This window comes from Trichomycterus rosablanca, chromosome 9, assembly GCF_030014385.1.
Source record: "Trichomycterus rosablanca isolate fTriRos1 chromosome 9, fTriRos1.hap1, whole genome shotgun sequence".
In the NCBI taxonomy this organism is placed as follows: domain Eukaryota; kingdom Metazoa; phylum Chordata; class Actinopteri; order Siluriformes; family Trichomycteridae; genus Trichomycterus; species Trichomycterus rosablanca.
The window spans coordinates 22,590,418-22,614,711 of NC_085996.1; the positions used below are offsets into that span (position 1 = coordinate 22,590,418).

Consider the following 24,294-nt stretch of genomic DNA (forward strand, 5'->3'; position numbering starts at 1 on the left):
CAATAAACTAGAAAAACTCATCATGAATACTAAAATTGCTGACATCTTTGAAGTGGTCTAAGAAAGGAACATCTGGAAGTGTGGTTGGATGCAGTTTTTGTTATGCTTTTTCATTTACTAACAGGGGCGGCACGGTGTCTCAGTGGGTAGCACTGTCGCCTCACAGCAAGAAGATCCTGGGTTCGATCCCTTTCTGTGTGGAGTTTGCATGTTTGCTGCGTGGGTTTCCTCCGGGAACTCCAGTTTCCTCCCACAGTCCAAACACATGCAAGTGAGGTGAATTGGAGATACAAAATTGTCCATGACTGTGTTTGACATTAAACTTGTGAACTGATGAATCGAATAACTAAACAAATAATTGTGTAACGAATATCTACCAATTCTATCATGAATGTAACCAAAGTGTGTAAAACATGACGTTAAAATTCTAAATAAATAAATATTTACTAATACAGTGGTACTTTGTGACTCAACGTCCCCTAAACTCAAAATCTTTTTGAAAATCTTTCAAAAGAAATTTGTACCCTTAAACTCAACGTGTTCACCTTTTTAAAAAAAAAATAAAAAAAAATAAAAAAAAAATAATAATAATTTAAATTAACAGTGAACAAACACTTTGTTCAGAGCTTCGCTTGAGCGGTGCAGTAAGACGTCATCAAAGTGTGCATATGGGACGAATCTGAATTTGTGAAATAACTGTCAAATCCAGTCTGAAAGCTTCACATTATCTGGATTTTCTTCACTGTTTCACTTTTAAACTTGTGGGTTAAGCTCAAGGTTGTAAGAATCAGCTTTTTTGAGAGAGAGAGAGAGAGAGAGAGAGAGAGAGAGAATTAAAATTATGACATAGAAACACCAATTGTTACTGCTCATAAGTACTCTCCACTAAGCCGTAGCCTAGTGGTTAAGGTACTGGACTAGTAATCAGTAGGTTGCTGGTTCAAGCCCCACCACTACCAGGTTGCTGCTGTTGGGCCCTTGTGCAAGGCCCTTAACCCTCAATTGCTTAGACTGTATACTGTAACCGTACTGTAAGTATGTATGTAATTAAATTCCTCGCTCATATGTTAAGTCACGTTAAGCTTTGTGCAACAGTTATTTATTTTTTAACTGTTTTCAATTGTATTTCAGTGTGTTTTATGTTATATTTGTGTTATTTTCAGTGTATAAGTGTCAAAAACAACCCCATTGTTGTATATTAACCTAAAATATATGCAGTTCCTCAGGACCATGGAACGCATTAGCAGGTTTCCCATACATCCTTAAGGGGAAAAAATACCTTGAAACTCAACGCCACTCCCAGAACCAATTGAGTTTCAAGGTACCACCTGTATCCCCTTTATTACACTGAAAACGTACAAATGCATAGAAAACAAGCACTTAACTATAAACCGTAACTGGACTACTACATATCTTGCACTTCGATTTAGACGGTACCAGGGAGATATCTGCACATCTGGAACACCCTCCTGATCGTACAGTGAGAACATGCAGGTTATTAAGGCTGTATACACTTGTCTCTCTGAACCATGCACATCAGCATCCCACACAAGAAAGAACTGGGTTAGCTGGCTAGCCGGTTAGCAATTAGTTTAGTTAGCTTGTAGACTTACCATATTACAAATGGAGGCGATATTTCTGACAGTCATTTAGTTCACAGATTGCTCCTCTCCGTCATCTTTATGAAATAAACATGCTTGTAATTACAAAACTAGCGGATCTTGGGCAGCTTGGACCAAGAGGCCAACTGCAGATCTTAGTATAAACACACAGCACTGACTCACAACATGCAGTAGCGGCTCTCACCGCATCTTATTCTACACTAAAAGCTATATAAATCAACCCTAATGGCTAAAAGCTCTCAGAACTGTAGATCAGTTCATTTTACTTTCTAAACAACCACTGATCAGATGAAAGCACTATAAGGATTTTTAGTACATAAACATCAGTGCTGGCGGCAGGTAACAAACTAACAAAGTCCGTACAGCGCATGCCCCGCCCCCTCCAATACTGAACCTGCTCTGATGACTGAGAAATGAGGCGGTACAGCAAATTGATTTACAGACCGTTCAACCAATCAAAGCTCAGAACCCAATTCCATGCATTAAGTGTTATACAGTACATTGTTTGTTTGTTTATTGGGATTTTAACGTCATGTTTTACACTTTGGTTACATTCATGACAGGAAACGGTAGTTACTCATTACACAAGGTTCATCAGTTCACAAGGTTATGGACAATTTAGTATCTTCAATTCACCTCACTTGCATGTCTTTGGACTGTGGGAGGAAACCAGAGCACCCGGAGGAAACCCACGTTGACACAGAAAGGACCCAGACCGCCCCACCCGGGGATTGAACCCTGGACCTTCTTGCTGTGAGGTGACAGTGGTTATACATTGTAAGCAATGACAAAACATGATGTTTATCAGTGAAAATTAAAAGGACTGAAAATAATAATAATAATTCTACTTATAATAAATAAAAAATGACAAATGACTTTACAACCAGCACCGCCCAAACACAATCACCATCACAATAATAGTATGGTTTTTATATCTGCACTCACTTAAAGCAAACTTGAAGCAATACCTGTATTCAGTGCAATATCTGATAACTTCTGTTAAAGACTATTATTTTTTGTAATTTTTATATCTTTTTATAATTCTTACATTTCTATTTTTTAATATATGTATAAACACTTTTTATATGTCTTTATTAAGTTGCAAAATTCCCCCTGTGGGATAGTAAAAGGCTATACTATCTTAGTAATTCTAATAATATAATACCAAAAATCGAATAACTAAATGAATAATTGTGTAACGAATAACTACCAATTCTATCATGAATGTAATCAAACTTGACGTTAAAATTATAATAAATAAATAAATAAATATTTACTAATACAGTGGTACATTGTAAGTCAACATCCCCTAAACTCAAAATCTTTGAACCTCAATGCCCTTCGTCAAGAAATTTGTACCCTTAAACTCAATATTTCCCTTAAAATCAATGTGTTCACCTTTTGAAAATGTTTTTTTTATTTCAAATTAACAGTGAACAAACACTTTGTTTAGCGCTTTGCTTGAGCGGTGCAGTAAGACGTCATCAAAGTGCACATATGAGACGAATCTGCATTTGTGTCAAATCCAGTCTGAAAGCTCCACATGTATCTGTGTTTATCTGGATTTTCCTCACTGTTTCACTTTTTAAACTTGTGGGTTAAGCTCGGGGTTCTAAGAAATTGTAAGAATCAGCTTTTTTTTGAGAGAGAGTTTAAAAGACATCGTTAAAAAAGCTTAACATAAGTTAATGTATTAAAATTATGATACAGAAACACTAAACCTCTCATAATTGTTACTGCTCATAAGTTCTCTCCATGCCAACCCTAACACAGGAAGACAGGATTAAACCTGGATTGGTAAAGCAGTGCACCAACCTGCATTACTAAGACACATAATCAAGAATAAACGTTGCATTATTATTATTATTATTACTATCTGGCACATACAGTATATTGGTACATTTTGGTTAAAATTAACATGGCCTGAAATCACATTAAACATGCCTATTTTTGCATGTCACTTATACACACAAATAAATAATTAAATGTTTAAAACCACTATACTAAACAAAAATTATTATCAATAATTCTGTAAATAAATTTATTCTCATAAATTCCGCTACTAGTTAAAAGCAGAGCGGTAGAGAGAACAGAGTGGCGACTCTCTCATGGGGAACCGTTGTAAAGGGGGCGGAGACATTTTTTCTGCGCAGCTTCCGCATCGTGGGCTGCTCAAAAGTTCCAAACAACCCATAGAGCCCCATTCATTTCCACTACTTATCAAGCATTTTCAGCTGTTTGTTGCTTTGTTTTAAAAAAAATAATGAATTTGATGTCATTAATATACTTAATACTGTTATTGTTTAGCATTTGCTCAGCACTAAATGTTACATTTTTATCTTAATTAATAGGTATAACCGAATTTAGCTTAGTCAGTTAAGCTAAATTAATGACACTAGAGTCTTTTCACCTAAAATGAGTCTTATTACAGAAATGATAATAAAACATAAAGCCATAATAAATCATGCTACTTTACCTTTCATACTTAAGTACATTTGAAGGTAAATACTTTAGTACTTTACTCAAGTGGAGGTAAAGAGTATTTTTTACTATTACTACTACTTTTACTGGAGTAATATTTTACCTTGGATATCTCTACTTTAACTCAACTACATGGTTTGTGTACCTTGTCCACCACTTACATTAGACAAAATGAACTTGTGCATATTCATAATGAATTCATTAATGTATTACATGTAAGAATAAATTATTAATCACTCATGAAATAAGAGATGAATGAATGCTATTTCATGTACCTGCACTATAATGTTAAAGGTACGGTAGTGTGTTTATGAATCTGTTCATTCAGTGCAGGTAAACCTTATGAATCCAGCCACATGACTTAGTGTTTAACCAAAATGATTATTATTATGAATCCTCAGGAAAGTGAAGGGAGATTAGTTTATGTAAAAAACAAAACATAAAAAAACTTTAATCTCTGCACTGTATATTGTCTCTACTACTTAATGATATCGCATTATGTAATGTATGCTAATATAATGTACTGTGTTAACAAGAACGACCTATTAACAAGTCATTATAAACATCAATCTTCCACTTTATATCCCAAACTGACATTAAAGCAGATGCAGTAAATGTAAAGGCAGTTGAAAATACCCAGAAATTGTACAAATGTTTATTATTTACTGTTTAATATGTCATTTACTGCTGCCTGTCCCATATGAGAACATGACAGCGCCGGGTTTGTTTGGAACTATTGAGGGTTACATGAACCACGTGACCGCGTAGCGGCGAGATCAAGGAGTGTCGCAACTCTCTCTATCTACGGCTCTGTTTAAAACGTGATCTGCAGCCACTTCTCCGTCTCGCACTGCGCATGTGTACAACCCACATTTCCGTTCTCCCCTTCTGCCTCGCGGTTCTTTAAGCAAGGAGTATCTTGCTGAGTGTTCGTCAGTACACCATGTCTGTGTGCAGTGGACAAATCGAAAGGTCAGTTGTCTTTTAAAGTGATTGTTATTTAAAACTGATGAGGGAAAGATGAGGGAATCGAACATTAGGGAATACGCGTTAGCTTTGTAGCAATTATTATCCTGAGTAGCTAGTGCTCTGCTAACGTGATTCAGCCACGTGGGCTATGCTAGCTTAGCCATGTGCAGAAAAGCCGCACACAGTCCAGCTTATACAAGCCTTAAATATCTGAGAATGTTTCGGTTAATCAGATCGGATCTTTTCCGTTTCCCTATTGAAGTGGCAGTACTAAAAGTATTAAAAACAACTGTTTGCCCCCACTCCCTGTGTTGGAGCACGTTTTTTAATCAGTCTATCACGATATAGAATAGTAAATATAGAAGAAGAGTATGCTTTTAGAAATAGACTTAAAAAGATGCAAATGCTGCATCGTCCACTGCATGTTTACCTCAAACTATAGAAAGTGTATATGTGTATGTATTAGGGATGCATCGATACCATTTTTTCCCAACCGAGTACGAGTTTTTTTATCTTTTTAAAGATACATGGGTACATGTATTTTTGTACTCGCCGATACCGATACCTATTTAGAATGATGCAATCTGGAGCATTATGGAATAGTGTAGTTTTTAGTGTAAAATAGTGCAGTGGAACAGTTGCTTGGGTTGCCATCACTAATTGTAAAAAAAAAAAAAAACCACCGCACAGACATCATTGAGAAAGCTTCTGACAAGCTAACGTTAACGTTCATTAATAAACGCACGTAATTAACGTTGTGCACATCATACATGCGATGCGATTCTGCTGATTGAAATATTTACTTTAAAAAGATAATACAGTCCGATCCCATCTGAGCCGATTCTATCAGCACATACTGTACATTCGTGGTTCACCTCGGTAAATCGTAAACGACTCTGAGTCGGCTCCCGCTCTGTGGTAATAACCAGTATAATTAAGCCTGAGCTTTATAATGTAAGCGAGTCACACAAAATGTTCTGTAGTAGTTGGTGTTTATTTACAACCGCATCATTCATTATAACAGTAAACACGGAGAGATGACTGAGAAAAGAAACTTACGCTGCGCTTAAAATGAGTCGACTCCTGAATCACTTGTATCGACACTGAACAGAGTATTAAAGACACACACACGTCCTATAACAGCGGTCGCTGCTTTTGTAACCGGTTTATCTTAGCTGTTAGCTCTATTTTGAAGGTTTTTGTTTTTTTCAAACGGAACTAAATAACATTAAACGTGCGTGTGAGCGTGGTCAGTGAGAATAATTCAATCTGTCTCCCGTGGGTGAAAAATTAATTGCTTTAGTCAGGCGGTCAGGCACTCGCGCCCCCCCCCAGACAAGCACTGCCGCCCCACAGGTTGAAAATCCCTGCGTTAACGCAGCAACGTGCACTAGGCACAAGGTATCGATATATATATATATATATATATATGCGTGTGTGCCAGTGGCGGCTGCTGGTCTTTCAAGAGGGGAAGCTCATTGTCGGCTTACATCATAAAATTTTTTAATTTATTTATACATAAATTCTGTCCTCCGTTCCTTTTCAAGAAAATGGCCTGAAATGGGTTGCAGTTTGTCTTTCGACTTCACTCGCAAAATCCGCGATGGGACTCTGAAGCTCCCAGTGATTAAGTGACTAATGATTAAGTGTATTGATTTGGCAATACGAATGGCCCTGTTTGTCATGCCAATAAAGTTTTTGATTTTGAGAAGTGACAGTGTAGCGCTCAAACTAGCTGTCAATCAAAACGGGTTTTAGACTCTCGACTGATCCTCCAATCATCTTGCAGAAGCTCAGCGTCCAGACCCGCCCACAGCTCCATTCACCCCCAGAGACGCTCAGCGTCCGGGGGCGGGACAAAATCGTGGCATTTATCCAATGACTGGCGAGTTTCGAAGCAATGAAAAAAACCCTTCATGCAGTCCCATAGAAGTGAAGAGACGCTCAGCTTCTGCGGGCAAATGCATTGAGGCTCCGGGAATGTATGAGTTAAGTTAACAAAATCGAGTCAATTTGTGATAAGTAGCTGATTCTGAACGAACTCGTCTTCGGGATGAACGTGTTCTAACGCATTTGTAGTCAATGAAATGTCAACACAACTGTACATATTTGACCATTTAATTTTTGACATTTTAGGGGAAGCTGAGCTTCCCTTGCAGTCTTAGAGAAATCGCCACTGATATATATATACAGTACCAGTCAAAAGTTTGGACACACCTTCTTATTTAGTGGTTTTTCTTGATTTTTTTTTACATTGTAGATTAACACTGAAGACATCCAAACTATGAAGGAACACATATGAAATTATGTAGTAAACAAAAAAGTGTTAAACGAACCAGAATAACTTTAATATTTTAGATTCTTCAAAGTAGCCACATTTTGCTTTGATGATAGCTTTGAACTCTTTTGCCATTCTTTCAATCAGCTTCATGAGGTAGTTACCTGAAATGGTTTTGAATTAACAATTGTGCCTTGTCGAGTTAATTTCTTGCCTTCTTAATGTGTTTGAGACCATTAGTTGTATTGTGCAGAGGTAGGGTTAGTACAAAGGTCTATACAGTGGCTAGCCCTATTTGACTACTGTTCTAATTCATATTATGGCAAGAATCACTAAACTAAGTAAAGAGAAACGACAATCCATCATTACAATAAGACATGAAGGTCAGTCAATCCGGAAAATTTATTTGAACGTATCATCAAGTGCAGTCGCAAAGACCATCAGATGCTATGATGAAACTGGCTCTCATGAGGACCGCCCCAGGAGAGGAAGACCAAGAGTTACCTCTGCTGCAGAGGATAAGTTCATTAGAGTTACCTGCCTCAGAAACCGTAAATTATCAGCACCCCAGATTAGAGCTCACATAAATGCTTCACAGAGTTCAAGTAGCAAACACATCTCAACATCAACATTTTTTTTAAAAAATAATTTTTACCCCTTTTTCTCCCCTTTTTAGCGCATCCAATTGTTCAATTAGCATCGTGCTTCCTCTCTGTCTATGCCGAACCCTGCCCTGACGGAGGTGATTGAAGCTAACCCGTATCCCCTCCGAAACACGAGCAGCAGCCAGATGCATCTTTGCCACCCACACATTGACGAATTTCAAAGCTATTCCTTTGCAATACATTATCATTTGGCTGCCAACTTGTGTGTACTGATGAGACTCATTTGAACCCCAGAACATGCTAGTGTGAATGCATGGAAAACAAATTTAAATTTTCTTTCAACAATATGATACAGACTGACCAACACTATTAAGCCAAATCAGCATTGCAAATAGACTTTACTTTTAACAGCCTTCTACAATGCTGGAGCTTCTTAAAACGGAATATATTCTTTTAAATAGAAGTGTTATTTAACTGCTATTAAATTGTTTTCCAACAAAATCCGCCCAATTAGGCGGATAACCGCCCAATCTGGCAACACTGGAACGCGCAGAGCCCGGTTGCACCTTTATTCGTAGCTCGCCACAAATACTACTAAATAGTACTAGTAGCACTATGTAGTACTGCTTCTGTAATTGTGTTGGTGGTTGACCTTTATGTCGTGTATTACTGCACGGTTTTGGGGGAGAACTACTTCTTTGAGGTGCGCTGTTGAATTGCGTCCCTGTGAGAACACCTGCGTGCAGAAATGCTTCCGCAAAAAAAGTTGACGGCAAAGTGGTGATGGGGGGCCGGAGGGGTGGCCGAAGATTCATTTATGGTGGCCATGGCCACCACTGGCCAACCCCTGGCTCCGCCCCTGCTCACAGCAAGAAGGTCCTGGGTTCGATCCCCAGGTGTGACGGTTCGGGTCCTTTCTGTGTGGAGTTTGCATGTTCTCCTCGTGTCTGTGGTTTTCCTCTGGAAGCTTCTGTTTCCTCCCACAGTCCAAAAAGTGAGTGAGGTGTACTGGAGATACAAAATTGTCCATGACTGTTTGACATTAAACTTATGAACTGATGAATCTTGTGTAATGAGTAACTACCATTTTTGTCATGAATGTAACCAATGTGTGTAGCTAAAATCCTAATAAATAAATAAATCTAGGTTATGTTAACATTGGTGTCTGGCAGTATGATGTACTTGCTGCTAATGAACAGGTTTTCATAATCTAAGTTGGCTGAGTAACTTGAACAGCATGCCTATAAAACAAAACCCTTTTTTTTTATGTTTGGTAGTACCTGGGAAGACACTTACTTTTCAGTGTTGATATGTATAATGCTGTCTTAACTGTTTAGGTGGAATAAACAGTTCGAGTACTTCGAGTCACATTTATTTTGTTTACTGAGTTTCCCCTTTATTGCCCATTTGAGACTGTGTGTGTCTTAAATGATTAACACAGGGGGGTAGAAAAATCTCTCTCAAAAACCTAAAGTAAAGGCAGACTTTTCCTTGCTTTGGATCCTGTCGGGAGAAACACGTTGCCCTTGATCTACACCAAATGCTTTTTTTAATTTGTCTTTTTGACACTGTGTAAAATGGTTTGCTCTGTTTACAGGTTAGATAAATTAGAATGTTGCGCCTGGTTGGAATACAACATCCTGCATAAAGCCTCAAAAGGTGAGTTGTGAAATTCTGCCATTTGCTGTTTTGCTCAAACCCCTTTATTGCCCATTTAAGACTGATAATGTCTTGCATGATTAACACAGGGGGGTAGAATAATTCTCTCAAAAACCTGAAGTAAAGGCTGTATTTTCCTTGCTTTGGATCCTGTCGGGAGAAACACGTTGCCCTTGATCTACACCAAATGCTTTTTTTAATTTGTCTTTTTGACACTGTGTAAAATGGTTTGCTCTGTTTACAGGTCAGATAAATTAGAATGTTGCACCTGGTTGGAATACAACATCCTGCATAAAGCCTCAGCAGGTGAGTTGTGAGATGCTGCCATTTGCTGTTTTGCTCAAACCCCTTTATTGCCCATTTAAGACTGATAATGTCTTACATGATTAACACAGGGGGTAGAATAATTCTCTCAAAAACCTGAAGTGACGGCTGTATCTTCCTTGCTTTGGATCCTGTCGGGAGAAATAATTTGCTCATGATCCAATATTAATGCTTTTTACTTTTGCAGTTTTGTGAACTGTATCTATGTATCTTTGTTTTCAGGTTGAAAAACTGAGAATGTAGCATCTGCTTGTTATAAGCATTTGGAACCAATCTGTACCTGGTAAGTTTTATAAGAAACTAATCTTAATATTCACTACTTTTTGTCCCCTTAATTGCCCATTTAAGACCTATCTTGTCTTAAATGATTAACACAGGGGGGTAGAGGAATTCTTTCAAAAACCTGAAGTGAAAGCTAAAATTTCCTAACTTCGGATCCTGTCGGAAGAAACAAACCTCTCAAATGTTTGTTTTATTTGATTTATAAATCAATGTTGGTTAAATTGGCCTTAACATTAAACAAATGTTCTTGTACACAGGTGCTGAATGGAAAATGTGAAGTGGGAAAATGACATATCTTTCATGCTACAAGTCCCCAGGTGACCAGAGCTTTTATCTGTGGTTTGGTTTTAAGCAAAATATGGTTGGCAAACAAACCCAAAACATTTGTCCCCTCAGTGGTTTTCTGTTAATGCAAGAAGCAACAATGATGATTTACAAAACAAAGTACTAGCAACAGATAAGGCCATATTAGTATTTACTTAAATATTTTGCCCCAGGACACTGGCCTTAAAGGAAATAAAAAAAAAAAAACAGACTTGACAGCAAAGCAAGCTATAACGTCCCTGCTCCAACAATGTCCTTACCCATCATCTGATCCCTGATGAGCCATAAAAGCGTACACCACAGAAGCTAGGCAAAAATAATGTGAAACTCATACCAACAAACTATATGAGATCCACCCTACCATAAACGCTGATAGAGCTCAGTACCCCAAAAAACGATGGGAACAAGATGCCGCATAGGACACACCAAATTGACCAATACCTACCTGCTAAAAGGAGACCAGGCCCACACTTGCCTGGTCTGTAAATCAAGAACTTCTATCAAACACATCCTTTATCTAACACTCCTAACCACCATGCGCATAATAAAGCAAATTGACCCACCACATTAGCTAGCTCTGGTAATAGCCATAGCAGCTGACATGGCGTTAAGAATTAAACAAACAAACTTAAAAATTTTTGCCTTTGTGTGCAAAAATGTCAGGGACATTTGCCAACCACATTCACATAGCACATAGCAAATCTACATATTTTAGTGGTGTAGGTTGATGATTACAGGAGCATATACGTAGACTGCAATTATGACATTCCCTTCTATGCTTTGCCCACTGGAGGCTGCCAGTGTTTCTAGTGGCCATTAAAGGAGGGTAAAGCAACTTCTTGCTAAAACTGGGGTCAGAGGGCTTTTTTTGTGCCTGGATCCTGTGCTAGAAACATTGCTTACACATACTTTGTTTAAAGACTGACTTTTGCCATACAAATATCCCAACCTGGCTTTTATTTTATCTGCCTATTGGGAGAATTCACCAAGTTTCCCACTTTGACACATCATTTATCAGTTGTATGCAGGGGGCTTTGATGTTTATGTAGTATTTAAACACTTCTAAGTGTTGCTTTTTATAATGACTGCATTATTGGCATATAAATACAGAATTTCATTTCATAATGTTTTTTCCTTTGTTTAAGATTTAGTGTGTATTAAGTGTTCAGAACCAGTTGGTAAAAAATTCTCTTAAAGAAAGAAAAGCAAAACCAGTGACTGATTTCTTTCCTTGCTTCAGACCCTTCAGACATTTCCTTTTAAAGTATCTGGGGTTGGCTCTAATGGTTACAAGATGAACCGTTGTTGATTTCCCTGCAACCATTGTATTATACATTGTATGAACAAAGTTTTGTGGACACCTGACCATGAGCTTGATCACCCCAATTCTCATTACAAACAGCCTCCACACTTCTGTGAAGGCTTTGCACAAAATGTCAGTGTGTGTCTGCACCCATTTGTTCAAAAGAGCATCAGGCTTTGCTTACTAGGTGTTCAGTGAGGTTGAGCTCAGGCCTCACTGTGCAGGTCACTGGAATTCCACCCTGCCGAACCCGGTGAACTGTGTCCCTGTGCACAAAGCAAGGTCAAAAAAGACAATCGTCCTGGGACAGAAGAAAGCCTTTCTTTCTTTTTTGAACCTGTTGGCACTGGGGTGTTTGAAATACATGGACTCTTTGTTATACATTGCCGTTGTTATATATACACATGTACAGTACTGTGAAATGCTGTTTCTGCATATGCCAGATGTTTGGAGACTGGTGTCAGAGCACAGGGTCAGCCATTGTATGCTTCACCTGAAGCAGACAGGGTTAAGGGCCTTGCACAAGGGCCCAACAGTGGCTGCATAGCAGAGCCTGGATTTGAACCGACAATATTTTGACTGATAGCTCAAAGCTCTACCCACTAGGCTTCCACTGTCTCTTACGGCTCCACTGGAACTTTATGATTAGCAGGTTGGCATACATACGGTTTTCTGTGTAGTGCAAGATGCTAGCTAGATAGCCACTGGTTCTGTACATTTTAATTTGTGTGCAGTAAAGATAAATAAGTAACATGAGTGCATATCTTTTACTAATGAGATGACTGTAAACTACCTAGCTAACTCATGTTTCAACAGTTGTGTTCTTTAGATATTTCTACCTTATTTGAAAGATTCACATTGGAAAATGTTCCTTAAATTTGTATGGCATTTTGATGTTTAATTTTTTATTGTTTTGCAGCTTGGACAGCTGAGAACATGGCTCCTGGTTGAAATGGAGCAACTGGAGCAACAACAAACCTTCAGGTAAGTCTTAATCAAGAATTTTCTTCAGCACTTTCTTTAAGCGCTAACAGACTTATTCCCTTTATTGCCCATTTAAGACTGTTCATGTCTCATGTCCTAAATGAATAACACAGGGGGGTAGAAGAATTCTCTCAAAAACCTGAAGTGATGGCTTCTGATCCTGTCGGGAGAAATAAGCTTTTCATAAATGCATTTACTTTATCTAGTTGACCTTACCAGAAATAACTGTCAATACAATTCTCTTGTGCACAGATGGTGAATGGAAAGTGAGAGCTGTGAAACCTTGCAATATCAGAAGTACTTGGGTAAGATGCCTTTATATTTCAACCATTCTGTCACATCCAAGCAATTTAAAAAAAATATATATATATTGCATTAATGGTACACTGAATTGGTGGAACAGTCAGTGTTCCCTCCTATGCTTTGCCCACTGGAGGCTCTCTGTGTTTCTAGTGGCCATTAAAGGGGGGTAAAGCAACCCTCGCTGAAACTGGGGTCAGAGGGCTTCTTCATATGCCTGGATCCTGTGCGAGGAACATCGCCCACAATTTGTCCTTTCTTAGCCACTTCCTTTGCCACTATTGCTAAGCAAAGCTCATGAATACTAGATACCATACAATAGAAATGATTCAATACTAAAGTAATCATTTTAAACTTTAAAGGGAAAAATTAATGTATTTACCAGCCTTTCATTTTTCAACAGGTATGCAGGCTCGTGCATCTCATTGCTACTTCAATTTAAAGACCAATACAGTAAAATCTGGCTGTCTGTCTGCTTAGGAGCAGAAGAAAAGCTCTCCATGAATGCAAAGCTGTCAAGCAAGCCTTGTGTACTACCTTGTTTATGAATAATATAAATAAAATTGTGTAAGGACGATACAACAAAGTTTAATTGATCATTTCTGCAAAATGAAATACGATGTCTAGGTTTTCATTTATTCTTCAGGTCATATCTTAAATAATGAGTGGGAGATATCTTGACCATCAGACCCACTAGACCTTTCAGATTAAATGTTCTTTTTATGAAGTTTGGCATATTATATAATTGACTGGGGTGGCACAGTGGGTAGCACTGGTGCCTCACACAGAGGGTCCTGGGTTCGATTCCCAGGTGAAGAGCTCTGGGTCTTTTCTGTGTGGAGTTTGCGTGTTCTCGCTATGTCTGGGGTGGTTTCCCTCAGGAGCTCCGATTTCTTTCCACAGTCCAAAGACATGCAGGTGAGGTGATTGGAGATACAAAAATTGTCCGTGACTGTGTTTGACATGAAAGACTTGAACTGATAAACCTACCTGTCCTGTCATGAATGTAACCAACATGTGTAAAAATCCTAATAAATAATACAGCCCCAGTTCCAATAAAGTTGGGACGTTGTGTAAAACATAAATAAAAACAGAATACGGTGATTTGCAAATCCTTTTCAACCCATATTCAATTGAATACACTACAAAGACAAGATATTTAATGTTCAAACGGATACACTTTATTGTTTTTTGCAAATATTCACTCATTTTGAATTTGATGCCTGCAACACGTTCCAAAAAAGTTGGGACAGGGTCATGTTTACCACTGTGTTACATCACCTTTCCTTTTAACAACACTCAATAAGCATTTGGGAACTGAGGACACTAATTGTTGCTTTGTAGGTGGAATTCATTCCCATTCTTGCTTGATGTACAACTTCAGTTGCTCAACAGTCCGGGGTCTCCGTTGTCGTATTTTGCGCTTCATAATGCGCCACACATTTTCAATAGGAGACAGGTCTGGACTGCAGGCAGGCCAGTCTAGTACCCGCACTCTTTTACTACGAAGCCATGCTGTTGTAACACGTGCAGAATGTGGCTTGGCATTGTCTTGCTGAAATAAGCAGGGACGTCCCTGAAAAAGACGTTGCTTGGATGGCAGCATATGTTACTCCAAAACCTGTATGTACCTTTCAGCATTAATGGTGCCTTCACAGATGTGCAAGTTACCCATGCCATGGGCACTAACACACCCCCATACCATCAGAGATGCTGGCTTTTGAACTTTGCACTGATAACAATCTGGACAGTCCTTTTTCTCTTTGGCCTGGAGGACACGGCGTCCATGATTTCCAAAAACAATTTGAAATATGGACTCGTCAGACCACAGGACACTTTTCCACTTTGCGTCAGTCCATCTCAGATGAGCTCAGGCCCAGAGAAGCCGGCGGGTTTCTGGGTGTTGTTGATATATGGCTTTCGCTTTGCAAAGTAGAGTTTTAACTTGCACTTGTAGATGGAGCGACGAACTGTGTTCACTGACAATGGTTTTCTGAAGTGTTCCTGAGCCCATGTGGTAATATCCATTACAGAATGATGTCGGTTTTTAATGCAGTGCCACCTGAGGGATCGAAGGTCACGGGCATTCAGTGTTGGTTTTCGGCCTTGCCGCTTACTTGCACAGATTTCTCCAGATTCTCTGAATCTTTTGATGATATTATGGACTGTAGATGATAATCCCTAAATTCCTTACAATTGCATGTTGAGAAACATTCTTAAACTGTTGGCACGGTGGCTAAGTGGGTAGCACTGTCGCCTCACAGCAAGAAGGTCCTGGGTTCAGCCCCAAGTGGGGTGGTCTGGGTCCTTTCTGTGTGGAGTTTGCATGTTCTCCCAGTGTCTGCTTGGGTTTCCTCCCACAGTCCAAAGACATGCAAGTGAGGTGAATTGAAGACACTAAATTGTCCATTACTGTGTTTAATATAACCTTGTAAACTGATGAATCTTGTGTAACGAGTAACTACCGTTTCTGTCATGAATGTAACCAAAGTGTGTAAAACATGATGTTAAAATCCTAATAAATAAATAAATAAATAATAAAGTAAATCCTATACTTGAGCTTACTTTTATGTATAATTTAAATAGATAAGTTAGGTACCACCTGTGAAGATTTAAAGTACCACCAGTAGTACTCACCACAGTTTGACAACATAAGTGACCTGAAATGCAAAAACAGAAGTATCTGGTTACATTTAAAGCACATAATTTATTATGTACAGAATGCTGTGTTTCTTGTTGTCCCTGCTTGAGCGCCAGCTTGGATTATGAGTATGCGGTGTGGGATAAACAAAGCCAGCATTGTGCAGCAGCAAATGAAATCAGTACATAAGCAGTATACTTTAAAATCAGTCCCACACATGTTAGCTCATGAGTGGAAACTATTGTGCTTATGGTTAAGACCCCTGTGTGGAAGTGCACATTTCTAAGCAAATCTTTGACAAACCCTCATTGTTGGGTGTTTTTACATGGGTTACCATTCGATTTATTTATGTTTCTCCTCTGTCAGGTAACTTAACATTGTTTACTTACATAAGCAAGCCACCTAAGATGGGATGTTCTTGTTAAGTAACATTTAAGTGTGTTTGTGTGCTGGCAGGCTTAGCATAAACACTCCTTGTGGATTTACCACCATAACAGAACTGAGATTTATGACAGAACATTTCTTAGTAAGCAGGTTTGTTCTTTGCACTTTGTTTGAACTGTGTTTGTTCCAAGAAGCTAGGTTCGATTAATGTTCTGCACTGTAAGAGCTCAATGCAGGCAGTTCTGTCTGTTTTGAAGTTGTCTGGAATGTATCAGGGGTGTATTTAAATGTTCAGAGATGGACAGCTTCGTACACATGCCTGGGTTTGTTTGGGAATCACCTCTGATTGACAGGTGAGCAATTACGACCATCGGAGACACAGTGTCCCTCCAGAAGATTCTGGGAGAACGGCACTGTAATTAAGAAATGCTTAGGGCTGTACTTTGTGTTTCTCTTTTAATACGTTTGCATGTCAAGCTTTCATAAGGTCTTTTTTTTGCTAGATTCTGTATAAATTTAACATTTCAAACATGTTAAAAAATATTGTATGCAGAGCCAAGGCATTTTCTTCATTCCAGAGGTGTGTTTTTATTTCTAAGGACAGTTTTGGAAATAAAATGAGGCCAGTGCAGGTATTTCTTAGAGGGGTGGCTGCTTAAAGGTAAAAAAAAAAAAAGGGGCATTTGTAGGGACATCATGCATTGATTTATGTATTTATATTAGAAAGGGCCATTTCAAAAATTACTGTCCATTCCATGTACTACATTCTTTTCCTGGAAATAAGCAGTTAACCATCAAACTGTTTGATCAGTTTGAAATCATGGAAGTTAATTTTTAAGTTTATAGTTTTATAAAGTCAACAGCCATTTAAACTTACTCTTTACCCTTTGTAACTCCAAAGCCCCTGTGCCCCTGACATTAAAACCACCTCCTTGTTTCTACACACACTGTCCATTTTATCAGCTCCACTTACCATATAGAAAGACTTTGTAGTTCTACAATTACTGACTGTAGTCCATCTGTTTCTCTGCATGCTTTGTTAGCCCCCTTTCATGCTGTTCTTCAAAGATCATTCCTCTCCCAGGACCACTACAGAGTAGGTATTATTTGGGTGGTGGGTCATTCTCAGCACTGCAGTGACACTGACATGGTGGTGGTGTGTTAGTGTGTGTCGTGCTGGTATGAGTGGATCAGACACAGCAGTGCTGCTGGAGTTTTTAAACACCTCACTGTCACTGCTGGACTGAGAACAGTCCACCGACCACAAACATCCAGCCAACAGTGCCCCGTGGGCAGCGTCCTGTGACCACTGATGAGCGATCGTCTCTGACTTGACATCTACAAGGTGAACCATCTAGGTAGGTGTGTCTAACAGAGTGGACAGTGAGTGGACACGGTATTTAAAAACTACATCAGCATTGCTGTGTCTGATCCACTCATACCAGCACAACACACACTAACACACCACCCAAATAATACCTGCTCTGTAGTGGTCCTGTGAGAGTCCTGACCATTGAAAAACAGGGTGAAAGCAGGCTAAAAAAAAGTATGTAGAGAAATAGATGGACTACAGTCAGTAATTGTAGAATTACAAAGTGCTTCTATATGGTAAGTGGAGCTGATAAAATAGACAGTGAGTGTAGAAAAAAGGAGGTGGTTTTAATGTTATGGCTGATCATTGTACATGCATTCATGTATTCAAGTATTTAAAATTATTCACAGATTTTGTCAAAGGCAGAAACTGACTATGTTTACATCAATGGTTCCAATTTTGTGGGGGTCTAACCCTCCTAATTAACACTTGGAGGTAAAATCAACAGTTCAGGTACATCGTTACTTAGCTAAACTTTACCTTCAGGCAAATATGCATCAGTTTGCACTTCACACGATCTAATTCAGAAACACAGAAAACAGTAGAGTTAAACTAGCTAGACAGCTAGCTACTTACATGCTGTTTTCTCTGGCTTGTGCAACTCCAACCTTAATAGAGACAGGACCAATAATGAGAGTGAAGGCAGACGAGTTATGAAATAGTATGGTCAACTTTAGGAGTGTGCTCCACCAACTAAAGTTAATGCTTTGTAACTGATTATTGTTGTTCTACACATTATATATAAATGCATGATATGACTAAACTAATTAATGAATGTACTTTATTCTGTAATTTTATAGCCGAGAAAAAGATAACAATGTTATGTATTTAAAAAAAACAAGCTTTCACACTTGTGAAAGTAATTGCCAACATATAATTTTAACTTGTAAGCAATCTAAGCTAACTGAGAACAGCCAGGTTTAAATTCAGTCGATCCATGTAGAAAAAAAATCTCACTTTAATTAAACGTTACTATTAAAGTGTAGTAGTCACCTAAACGTTTCTACTGGAACACTAATGTCATCATTATAATAAATTAATCATAAATTCCTGAAATTAACAGAAGCTAGTCGTCAGTCAGCAAAAGTTTATCTTAAGTAGGGTGACCATACGTCCTCTTTTTCCCGGACATGTCCTTTTTTTGAGACCTAAAAAATGCGTCCAAAAATGTTTCGGCTTTTCTAGTCTGCACTCGCTATTCTGTGTGTATGTTTTTGCATTGGTTTGTTTTTAGGTCTTCTGTTTATCTGTTTTGTTAAAATAAGTCTGATTTTCACGTGCACGTACTAACACAGAGGCTCTTGTCAACACCGTGATGGCACTGCATTCTGTGGAAATTGCTCAGCAAGCACTAGAAGACCCACCTTACTGCTGGGTTTCTACTGATGGGAGCGAGTAATTAAAGTGAATCAAATTAAAGTTAAAAACACTCCCAATAAGTCGGCTGATACGATTGTACAATACATTAAAGAAACTAAAAAATAGGGGGATTTTTATTTATAGGTGACAACTGTTTTTTAATTTGTTGTTATTATTGTTTAGGGCTTAACGCTGAATGTGAAGGAATAAGATTATGTGACCATAAAGGCCCTTGTTAAAGAGCAGCTGTACATTTATTAAAGTTCAGTAGCACAGCTGGATGGTTATTGACTCATTTGTCAACTATTTAAACCTCTACCCCATACACATTGCCATGGTGTCACCAACGACATGAAACAACCCCCCCCCCTCCTTCCCCGAACCAGGCGTCCTCTTTTTTAAAAACCAAAATATGGTCACCCTATCTTAAGGCTCAGTTAAACACATTTCCAGAAAAAGCATCTGAAAAACTGCAATGTCATTCTTTATAGCTCCACAATACAGAAGAGGCTAGGTTAAAATTGGATTTATAGGGTAGCAAGGACATGAGCACTGCTAACCAACAGAAATATTAAAGCTTACAGTCAGCTTAAGTCTGACCTCTGGGGAAAAATGTACCTTGATGATCCCTAAAAATTCAGAGAATCTGTGGACAGCTAAATCAAAATGGGAAGTTTCTGATGATTAGGAGGTCTAATGAGCTATGTTGTACACTATCTGGCCAATAGTATGTGGACACTCGACCATAAGACCATATGTTTTGTTTTATAATTAAACTGTGACATAACAAGGCAATAGTGTGTAGCCTGGATAGTGTGTAGCCACATCCTTGGTCGTGGTTTAACTGGACGCTTATTACTTTGACACTAGCCTCATAATCCATTCATAATCTGACTAATAGTGCAATCATAATAAAATCCGTCCATGTATACACCTTAGAATAAACTAGTCTGAGGCCATTCCAAATATTATTTCTATCTAATTGAAGAATGTAGGTAATTTTCTAAATAATCTTTTAAATATGTGGAATAACAGCCATTCTGACAGCTGTATCCGATTACATTCTTTTTTTTTTTTAAATGCATTTTTCCAATGCAATTTTTAGTGCATCCAATTTTTACCCAATTGCATTATGCTTCCTCTCTACTGGTGCTGACCCCCGCTCCAATTGAGGAGAGCAAACTGACACAGGCACCCTTCGATAAGTGAGCAGTAGCCGACTGCATCTTTTCACCTGCACAAGGCGAGTTCATATGCAGATCTGCCTTTTGCACAGAGAGCCACACCCTGATCAGCAGTATTCTTCTACTCTGTGCAGACGCCATCAATCAGCCAGCAGAGGTCATTATTGCACCAGTTATGAGGTCCCTCTACCGCCCAGCCCTGCCGGATGGCAGAGCTGAGATTCGATGCAAAGTATTCCAAATCCCAGCTCTGGTGTGCTAGCGTATTTTACCACTGCACCACCTGAGAGGCTCTGATTCAATTACATTCTGTGAATGTGAGCAATTAAAGCAATTAAAAAAAAAAAACACACCAACTGAAAACTCAGGTAACATACAGCTGCTCCTCTTACTCTGACATGGTAACGCTCAGTGGTACCTAACACATGTGAGTCATTTTGGATCAGATTACTTGTAGCGTGCAAATCTGAGATTTTTCAGATTATTTTTGTAAACATGTCAGTCTCCATCTAAAATTGAAATGAATTCAATCAGATTGGAGAAAATCTTTACATAAACAGAGCCAGTGTGTAGATTCCTCACAGGAGGCATTGAGTGCTATATAAAATTCCTACTGAATTTGATCCTGTCCTGGTAAGACTTTGTTGGAACCCAGCTTTAAGCCAAATCCCTCACCTATTTCTCCTGACTTTTAGATAAAGTCTCATTCCACTGGGCTATACTAGAGTAGACTGTAATACCTCTTTGTGCTAATTGGTTAAACCTTCAGTTTGATTCTTCTCCTTTATACAGAACCTGGGGTAATATCTTCCTGAATACAGTGTCTTGGGTTCAGACTGTCTGCAGTGAAAAAAGTCAATGTAAGACACACTGTTTTTTATTTGTGTTTTCGATATTGTCCCAACTTTTCTTCTGATTTGGGATGGTGCAGGCAAGTAAAAAAAGAACAAAAACTAAAAAAGGTTCCCCAGGTGAAGAAAACTCCTATCCCTTAAGTATAAAACATTTATGCTATGCCATCTCTTAAGCCAAAATATATTGAATTTTATGATCCAGCGTATTTCAAATAATCCTGGTGTCTTTCTAATAAAACGCCATTGCGAACTTTATCCAAGTCTTTATCCAGGTCAGGTTACTGGGTTCAAAACATATTAAAGGAACAGTAAGGAAATATATACAATAATCAAAGGTTATTTATTTATTTATTTATTAGGATTTTAACATCATGTTTTATACACTTTGGTTACATTCATGCCAGGACAGGTAGTTACTGGTTACACAAGATTCATCACTTCACAAGTTTAATGTCAAACACAGTCTTGGACAATTTAGTATCTCCGTTTTACCTCACTTGCATGTCTATGGACTGTAGGAGGCAACCGAAGGGAAACCCACGCAGACACTGGGAGAACATGTAAACTCCACACAAAAAGGACCCGGACCGCTCCACCTGGGGGATCGAACCCAGGAACTTTCTTGCCTTGATCTTGGCAAATTGTTGGTGGCCCCATACACTTTTTACTTCTTGGTTATGCCCTGAATAGTACTCAGAGAGATAGTTAAAGCCACTAAATTTTTTTGTATGCTCCTCTAACTTAAAAAGGACCTGGAGTGCTCCACCTGGGAATCAAACCCAGGACCTTCTTGCTGTGAGGCGACAGTGCTGAGCCACTGTGCTGCCCCCATAATCAAAGTAACAATGTGGAAATATATACCATAATTAAAGTAACAATGGGGAAATAGATACCATAAATGGGGCACCATCACAAGGCATCACACACTCACTTTAAAACTCTGTAATATACACAGTGCCTATAAAAATCTTCTTACCCTTTTGAAATAATCACTCTTTTGTCTAGAAGAAATCTAAACTCACAACCTTTTGTTTCCTTTATTCTCCTTTATTTACACAGTTTGCTTAACAACATCACAAGTACTGATAATACTAGAGAAGCTATTTATTAATTATTAAAAATAAAAATTTGGCCCGCTCGGGTGGCACAGCAGTAAAAACACATGCTGACACCAGAGCTGGGATCTCAAATACATCGTATCGAGTCTCAACTCTGCCTGCCGGCTGGGCTGAGCACCCACATGAACAATGATTGGCTTGTTGTTCATATAGGGGAAGGGCATTAAGCCGGATAGGGACGCTCTCATAACTGATGCAACTACGACCTCTGCTGGCAGACGTATGTCTCTCCGTATACAGTGCTGATCTCGTCTAGTGTAGGTGGAAAGATGCATACGGCTGCTGCTCACGTGTCAGAGGGGACGTGGGTTAGCATCTGACTCCTCAAGTCAGAGCCAGGGCCGGCATGACGGCATGAGAGGAGGCATGACGCAATTGGGCAATTGGAAGCGATAAAAGTTGGGAGAAAAAGGGGAGAAAAATGCATAAACAAAATATTATATACAGTGCCATCAGAAAGTATTCACACCCCTTCACTTTTTCCACATTTTGTTAGGTTACAGACATATTTGAAAACCGATTAGAGTATAGTTTTTTTTTTTTTTTTATCTACATGAAATAGCCCATAATGACAAAGTGAAAACATGTTTTTAGAAATTTTTGTAAATTTATTAAAAATGTAAACATTTAAACATAATAGGTGCATAAGTATTCACACCCATGGCTTAATTTTAATTTTGTTGAAGCACCTTTGGCAGCAATCACAGCCTCAAGTCTTCTTGGGTATGTCTGTACAAGCTGGGCCCACCTGTTTTTGGGCATTTTCTCCCATTCTTCTCTGCAGATCCTCTCAAGCTCAGTCAGGTTGGATGGGCAGCATCTGTAGACAGCCATTTTTAGGTCTTTCCAGAGATGTTCAATTGGATTCAAGTCCGGGCTCTGGCTGGGCCACTCAAGGACATTCACAGACTGCTCCTGAAGCCGCTCCTTTGTTATCTTGGCTGTGTGCTTTGGGTCATTGTCGTGTTGGAAGATGAATCATCGCCCTAGTCTAAGTTCCAGAGCACTCTGGAGCAGGTTTTCTTGAAGAATCTCTCTATATTTGGCTGCTGTCATCTTACCCTCTATGCAGACTAGTCACCCAGTTTATGCCGCAGAAAAACATCCCCACAGCCCCACCACCATGCTTGACAGTAGGGATGGTGTTAGCCAGGCGATGAGCAGTGCCTGTTTTTCTCCAGACATGATGCTTGTAGTTCAGGCCAAAAAGTTATATTTTGGTTTCATCAGACCAGAGAATTTTGATTCCTCTGGTCTGAGAATCCTTCAGCGGGCTGCCATGTGCCTTTTAGTGAGGAGTGGCTTCCATCTGGCCACTCTACCATAAAGGTCTGATTGGTGGAGTGTGTTAGCAATGGTTGACCTACTGGATGGTTGTCCTATCTCCACAAGGAAACACTGGAGCTCTGCCTTAGTGACCAGTGGGTTCTTGGTCACCTCTCTGACCAAGGCCCTTCTTCCCCGATTACTCAGTTTGGTCGGGCGGCCAGATCTAGGGAGGGTTCTGGTGGTTCCAAACTTCTTCCATTTCCGAATAATGGAGACCACAGTGCTTTTCGGGACCTTCAATGCTGCCTAAATGTTTTTGTATCCTTCCCCAGATTTGTGCCTTGACACAATCCGGTCTCGGAGGTCTAAAGACAATTCCTTTGACTTCATTGCTTGGTTTCTGCTCTGATATGCACCGTCAACTGTGAGACCTTTTATAGACAAGTGTGTGCCATTCCAAATTATGTTCAATCAACTGAATTTACCACAGGTGGTCTCCAATCAAGTTGTAGAAGCATCTCAAGGATGATCAGTGTAAACTGGATGCACGTGAGCTCAATTTTGAGCGTCATAGCAAAGGGTGTGAATACTTATGTACCTATTATGTTTAAATGTTTACATTTTTAAAAGATTTACAAAAATGTCTGAAAACATGTTTTCACTTTGTCATTATGGGCTATTTCATGTAGATTTTTTAAAAGAAAACTATACTCAAATCGGATTTCGAATATGTCTGTAACGTAACAAAATGTGGAAAAAGTGAAGGGGCACTATATACAGTGTATCACAAAAGTGAGTACACCCCTCACATTTCTGCAAATATTTCATTATATCTTTTCATGGGACAACACTATAGACATGAAACTTGGATATAACTTAGAGTAGTCAGTGTACAGCTTGTATAGCAGTGTAGATTTACTGTCTTCTGAAAATAACTCAACACACAGCCATTAACGTCTAAATAGCTGGCAACATAAGTGAG

The 24,294-nt window shown here is 38.9% G+C and overlaps 1 protein-coding gene, 1 long non-coding RNA gene and 5 other non-coding genes across 7 annotated transcripts in view; 6 read left to right on the top strand and 1 right to left on the bottom strand.

Annotated features, from left to right (window-relative positions):
• usp46 (ubiquitin specific peptidase 46) overlaps positions 1 to 1,880 on the bottom strand; it is a 30,313-nt gene extending 28,433 nt beyond the window's left edge. Inside the window, exon 1 of the mRNA XM_063001264.1 lies at positions 1,614 to 1,880. Within this exon, the coding sequence (XP_062857334.1) occupies positions 1,614 to 1,649 (36 nt within the window). The 5' untranslated portion in view covers positions 1,650 to 1,880. The remainder of the gene's footprint in view (positions 1 to 1,613) is intronic.
• Positions 1,881 to 4,993: 3,113 nt separating this feature from the next.
• LOC134319983 (uncharacterized) lies at positions 4,994 to 13,717 on the top strand. Its single transcript, XR_010013590.1, has 8 exons — positions 4,994 to 5,075; positions 9,553 to 9,614; positions 9,859 to 9,920; positions 10,161 to 10,221; positions 10,478 to 10,537; positions 12,767 to 12,831; positions 13,084 to 13,136; positions 13,535 to 13,717. It is a non-coding gene; the product is annotated as an uncharacterized LOC134319983 (long non-coding RNA).
• LOC134320968 (small nucleolar RNA SNORA26) lies at positions 9,355 to 9,476 on the top strand. Its single transcript, XR_010013775.1, has one exon. It is a non-coding gene; the product is annotated as a small nucleolar RNA SNORA26 (small nucleolar RNA).
• LOC134320966 (small nucleolar RNA SNORA26) lies at positions 9,662 to 9,782 on the top strand. Its single transcript, XR_010013773.1, has one exon. It is a non-coding gene; the product is annotated as a small nucleolar RNA SNORA26 (small nucleolar RNA).
• On the top strand, positions 9,968 to 10,087 carry LOC134320969 (small nucleolar RNA SNORA26). Its single transcript, XR_010013776.1, has one exon. It is a non-coding gene; the product is annotated as a small nucleolar RNA SNORA26 (small nucleolar RNA).
• LOC134320967 (small nucleolar RNA SNORA26) lies at positions 10,274 to 10,394 on the top strand. Its single transcript, XR_010013774.1, has one exon. It is a non-coding gene; the product is annotated as a small nucleolar RNA SNORA26 (small nucleolar RNA).
• On the top strand, positions 12,896 to 13,009 carry LOC134320970 (small nucleolar RNA SNORA26). Its single transcript, XR_010013777.1, has one exon. It is a non-coding gene; the product is annotated as a small nucleolar RNA SNORA26 (small nucleolar RNA).
• Positions 13,718 to 24,294: the final 10,577 nt, after the last annotated feature.